At 44.9% G+C, this 5,190-nt stretch overlaps 1 protein-coding gene across 1 annotated transcript in view; it reads right to left on the bottom strand.

Moving 5' to 3' along the window:
* MYO15A (myosin XVA) overlaps window positions 1–5,190 on the bottom strand; it is a 32,040-nt gene that overhangs the window by 24,915 nt on the left and 1,935 nt on the right. Inside the window, exon 4 of the mRNA XM_009324610.1 lies at window positions 1,525–1,582. Within this exon, the coding sequence (XP_009322885.1) occupies window positions 1,525–1,582 (58 nt within the window). The remainder of the gene's footprint in view (window positions 1–1,524; window positions 1,583–5,190) is intronic.

The raw sequence follows: 5,190 nt of genomic DNA, 5'->3' as shown, positions 1-5,190 counted from the left end.
TTGTGTTGTAGCAGTTGGGAAGGCAGCCAGAACACATCCAACTCACAGTGCTAACACACATCTAACCTTGCCTGAGCACCTGTAGCAGCCCCCTGGCTCCAGGGACACCCAGGCCACCCCTGCTGCCCTAAACCCCCAAGCAGGCACATCCTCACTTCCTTGAGACCACAAGGCCTAAATTCAGGAGAGAGCTTTTACAGCTCTGATCGTTCGGACTCTTATCCCTGGGTAACACCCAGAGGGCAGTCAGCACCTGGAATTTCAATTCTGTGATGCAGAGTTTACAAGGCAGTTTACAACGCTGAGCCCATGCAGAGATACTGCTGTCAACTGTTCCGTCAACAAGTAAATAAGAAGTCTTCACAATGAGGCACTGGATGAGGGATTTATCGTGGATAATAGAGGAGCAAACATCTTCCTAAATGAAGAGATTTCTCAATGCAGCACAGCTTCTGTGCATTCGTCTATCTCCAAACCAATGTGTCCCCTGATGCTCTCCTCCTCCTCCCTGTTTACATCCCATCAGCTTTCATCTTCAGCAGTTTCAGTGCAGTTTGTCCCCCGAGCTCCTCTAGGTAACATTGCTCACTAGACCAGCTGATAGTCCCTACAGAGGAATGCCACGAAGTATGGGGTATTTGGGAATCCAGCACAATTCACAAGACTCTTCTGCCTGATTGTATCTTTTACTGTACTATACAGAAGGTCGAAGATACAGCTGTCATTTTGTTAGATGCTATACCAACATAAAGAGGCAAATCCTGCCTCAATCTATTTCAACTTAAATATATACATTGTACAAGTTACAGAGGAAACAAAGGCAAAACTGCAAATAACTCAATGCTCAAGATCAGGTCAACAACTTGGGAAATTATTTGTTAGTGGTATTTTGGTGATTTGAAAACAAAAAACTTTCCATCCCAAGCAAAACGTTTCCCTCAGCTGTTACATCCTTAAGTTGTTACATTGTTTCTGCCTACTTCTATTTTAAAAGAAATAATTACTTTTGAACAAGTAGGTTTTAATGAAAACCCAAAAATATTTCTTTGAAAGTGCCAAAAATGTAGTTTTCACTTCTTCACCTTCAATTTCCTTAAAGATTTTTGAGTAGAAAAAAAGATGGGTTTAAGTTCTCACACACCAGATACTCAGCTCTGCAAGAGACCTGGGTTCATTAAACAGTTTGCTGTCACATAGCTTTGACCAAAAAGTTTTGCACCATCACTGTCATCAGTTCTATCAGCACAGTTCAAAAGAGCTGAAAAGGTAACAAAGATACTGAATTTTAATCTGGTGTTCTGCCCACTGCCCCAAGTCGCTTTTCTGCCCTGCCGTGTTGGGAAACAATATAGACAACACCATTTGCCTTTATCATATTTACACTGCAATAATAATAAATCAAATACAACCCAGATGCCAGACAGCAGGTAGAACAAGCACGTACTTAAACTGCTAGAAAACAAGCAAATAAACAGTAAAGTAAAACGGTGCAGGAAAGGGAGGGAAGGAGGGAGGATTTCTCACCTTCAGCTAACTGCAGGAGGGCAGCAAGCTCTGCAGGGATCTCCAGCAGTCCCACGTCCTGCAGAGAGAGCGAGAAGTCAGTCCATCACTGGGGTGCCGAAGTGAAACAACATATAAACCCTGAGCTGTTCTGTCGAGACTAGGTAAAGTTGCCTTTGAAAAGCTGGCCAGAACAAGGACTGAGCATCTGAGCAAAATCAGTAATTTCTGCCCATGCAACATTCAGAAACATTACACATAGGGAAGTATCATATTAACCCAGGTAATATGACATGGGTCAGCAAATGAAGAACTGCCACAGGGGGAAGTAACAGGCAAGTTGACTTTCTTTGACTCATCTCTCATTATTAACAGGTTTGGCATATTGTACAGAAGAGATTGCGATTGAAGGGTAAGGGCCATTTCTTCCTGCTCCTTTTCCTTTCATTTTTATTTTTCAGTATCCAAGAGTGCTACAGCGTAAATAAAGAGAGACCTGATTCTGATCTTTGATGCACGCCACTATTTTGGAGGTTCCTAAGGAAGCTCAGATCTGTACCTGGGTAATTTAGATGAGAATCTGGCCAACGAGCCTTGATTTTTCACTGTTTTGCACCTTGCATGATGCATGCGTTTGTGCAAGGTAGGAAGTAAATGGGACAATGCAACACAATGTATCAGCATGAATGTCTGCATATAATGTCAGTTCAGGGTGTTTCAGACAGGACTACTCAGATTAAGACACTATGAAACCAAGCCAAAGGCACAAAGCCTGAGCTTTTGGGTTTTGTTTTTTGGGTTTTGGTTGTTGGGGGTTTTTTTGTTTTGTTTTTTGTTTTTTTTAAGATCTGCATAGTAAAGCCTCTAACTCAACAGCATACTATTCTGACATCTCCCTCCACATAAACTCTCAGCAATGCCTAGAGGTAGATTCACAGCTTTTTTGATCCGTTTGATTTTGCTCATAATAAGATACTTGACTTTAAATCTAGCTTTTCAATGGCGCGTTCAGGAAGTGGACTGTGAAATTCCAGAGTCCTGAATCCACACCTGAGGAAGCAGGTGATATTGCAAGAGCACCCAGTGCTAAGTATTCCTGTTGGTGTTACTGACAGATCTGTGCCAAGCCGTGGATGATGTCAATTCAGATTTCCTTGCTACACACATCATAGCAAATGTATGCCTGGTCTAAACACACAAATAATGACATTCGTTAGCAGTGTTACTTATAGTAGTTGATACAGGTTAAACACCCTGTAGACTATGCAGTTAATTTGTTATGAAGCCTTTAATACCTCCCTTCCTCTACAACACCTTCCATAAATATATTTGTGCAGAACTGTCTCATTCCCACCCTTCACAACAGAACATGATTATCAAAAATAGTCTTCCTCCCAGCTCCAAAGAACAGGTCCAGTGCTGTGACCAAATACAGCTGCCTCAGGACCACTTTATGATGCCCGACTACGCCCAGAGATTGGGAAATGCTGAACTAATGAGATAGTTATGTATTAGAAAGCTCTTTATACCAGGCTAAACCGCATTCTTGCTGCTAGGTTTCCAGCATACGTGTGGGCTCTGTACACTCTCCAGACGTTTTGCTGTTCCCCAGCAAACCTGGGCTGAGGAGGCATAGGGGAGGGAGAACACCCTGAGAGCCTGGCTTGTTTTATCTCAGACTCTCCCAGACTGTTTGACAACTTACCATTCCTTGGTTGGGACTGTTCTCTGTGTCACCACTGGCCAGGGACTTCCTTCTTCGTTTCCTTTCCTCTAACTCGTGCTGATGGAGATGAAAGGGGGATGGGGTGAAGATGTATATGAGGTCACTTCGAGCTACTTCTGGGGGCAGACTCCGCAGATGGGCAGGAGCTGGTGTCCTGCTCCAGCAGATAAAATGACAGAACAGCTGCAGAGCCTTCTTGGGACTCAACATGGTGTATTGAGAAGGGGATGCCCAGGCAAAGCCCCTAGCGTTGCTGAAACACCACCCGCCCTGCACAACACAATTCAACAGGGAGAGCCACCACCACCTGCCCAGCATCCCTGCCACACCTTTCCTCCCTTGCCTAGTATTTGATGTGTCTCAGGACAAAAGCACACAGAAGCTGTCAGAAACATTCACCTGCCCCCTCCAGCATCAAAGATTATAGTAACGCAGCCTGAACGTGGACAGACGAACTAGTCCATGGAGAGGGACCCCTTTAGATGGGGTGGGAGGGATACCAAAAGCCAAACTCCCTTGCAGCTCTGCCCTTTCCCATCCATTCTATCGTCCCCCAGCCTCACCACTCACCTGACTCCTACTCCAAGATGGAAAAGCAGGGTCTCTGTCTCTCCGTCTCCTTCTTGTCTATGTTGCAGAATGGTGTGACTAGATAGGAGGTTATGAGGGTTGGGCTGACAAAGACAGTAGGCATGCTAAAGTCCAAAGGGCAGGGCTGTGGGTGAGGGGGAAGGAGGAACTTTGCAGCAGGTGAACTTTGAGACCTTTATTGTTGCTGCTGCACGTACAGGGACCTCAGCAAGCAAACACTGGAGGAACAGAAACAGATTCAAAAGAGCTGTGCTGTTGTGGTTACCTGGGAGAAAGAAAAGCTGGATCCTGTCCAAGTAGGAAGGAGCAAGAAAAGGAACAGAAACACACACTGCTCTGGGCATGGCATGGCAGAAGGAACCTCTGCAGTCTTCCAACAACACTAACCTTAACCCTCTGCCCCGTGTTTTGCTAGTCATGACAGCAGCTGTGCTGGGTCCCTCCCTCTCTCGTGAAGCTGACAGCTATAGGGATGTTAGTTGCTACCCTAAGGATGAGTGGTCCGATTTCCCGTTTTCAATTTTCTTTTTAATAGCTTGTGCAAAATACATCCAACCCATTCGACAGAACCATGGCTCTCTCCTGCACACAGTTTTCCATCTCCTCAAACCACTGCCATCCTGTTCTCACCCCAACTATGGCCCAGCTGATTTCCAAAAGGCCAAGGACTTCAGCAGCCTGAGGTAGCTGTACGGTCAGGGAAGGATCACTGCAGACTGAAAAAATCTTGCATTTCAGTCACCATCTAGGAAAACACCAGAAATTGAACTGGACAACTAAAAGAGCAAGATGAATGACTCCTTATAGCTTAAGCAGAACAGCAGCTCTGGAGGCCACAGATGGAATAAGCTCACATCTTGTGTGGGGCAACCTAGAGAAGCTCACATACACAGACATACAAATTGGCTACATTTGTACCACCTTTGCCAATTCTGAACTTTTTTTTTTCCCCAGTCTCTGTGCTTCCTTCTTTTGACTACCTTTATGTCAGCCAGAGAGTGAAGGACACCTTGTTGGATTATTTCCAAGAAACCTTCTAAAGCCATCCCTGCCCTGGCCTCACCCAGTCACCAGCTCTCTCTACCTAGGGCAGAAATAGTGCTTGCAGTACACCTGGTCCTGAGAAGAGTGTGTAACCTGACAGCGCTTCCTCCTTTGAATCAAAGGTCTGGAGATTAAAATTACGGTATTAAATAGCACTAAAGTCTCCTTCAGCCTCCTGTAACGCTTCCTAGAGGGATGTGAAAAGAGAAGAATTGCTAATGAAGGAAACATCAACGAAATTTAAGCATACGGTGGACTCAATTCGAGGGTATGGACCAAACGGAACATTAATAAAACCAGCTAGTCTGGATTTGGTCTTATTGTGT

This window comes from Pygoscelis adeliae, unplaced genomic scaffold, assembly GCF_000699105.1.
Source record: "Pygoscelis adeliae isolate BGI_AS28 unplaced genomic scaffold, ASM69910v1 Scaffold445, whole genome shotgun sequence".
NCBI lineage: Eukaryota > Metazoa > Chordata > Aves > Sphenisciformes > Spheniscidae > Pygoscelis > Pygoscelis adeliae.
Note: the sequence above shows the minus strand (reverse complement) of the source record. Positions and strands in the feature narration are given on the sequence as shown.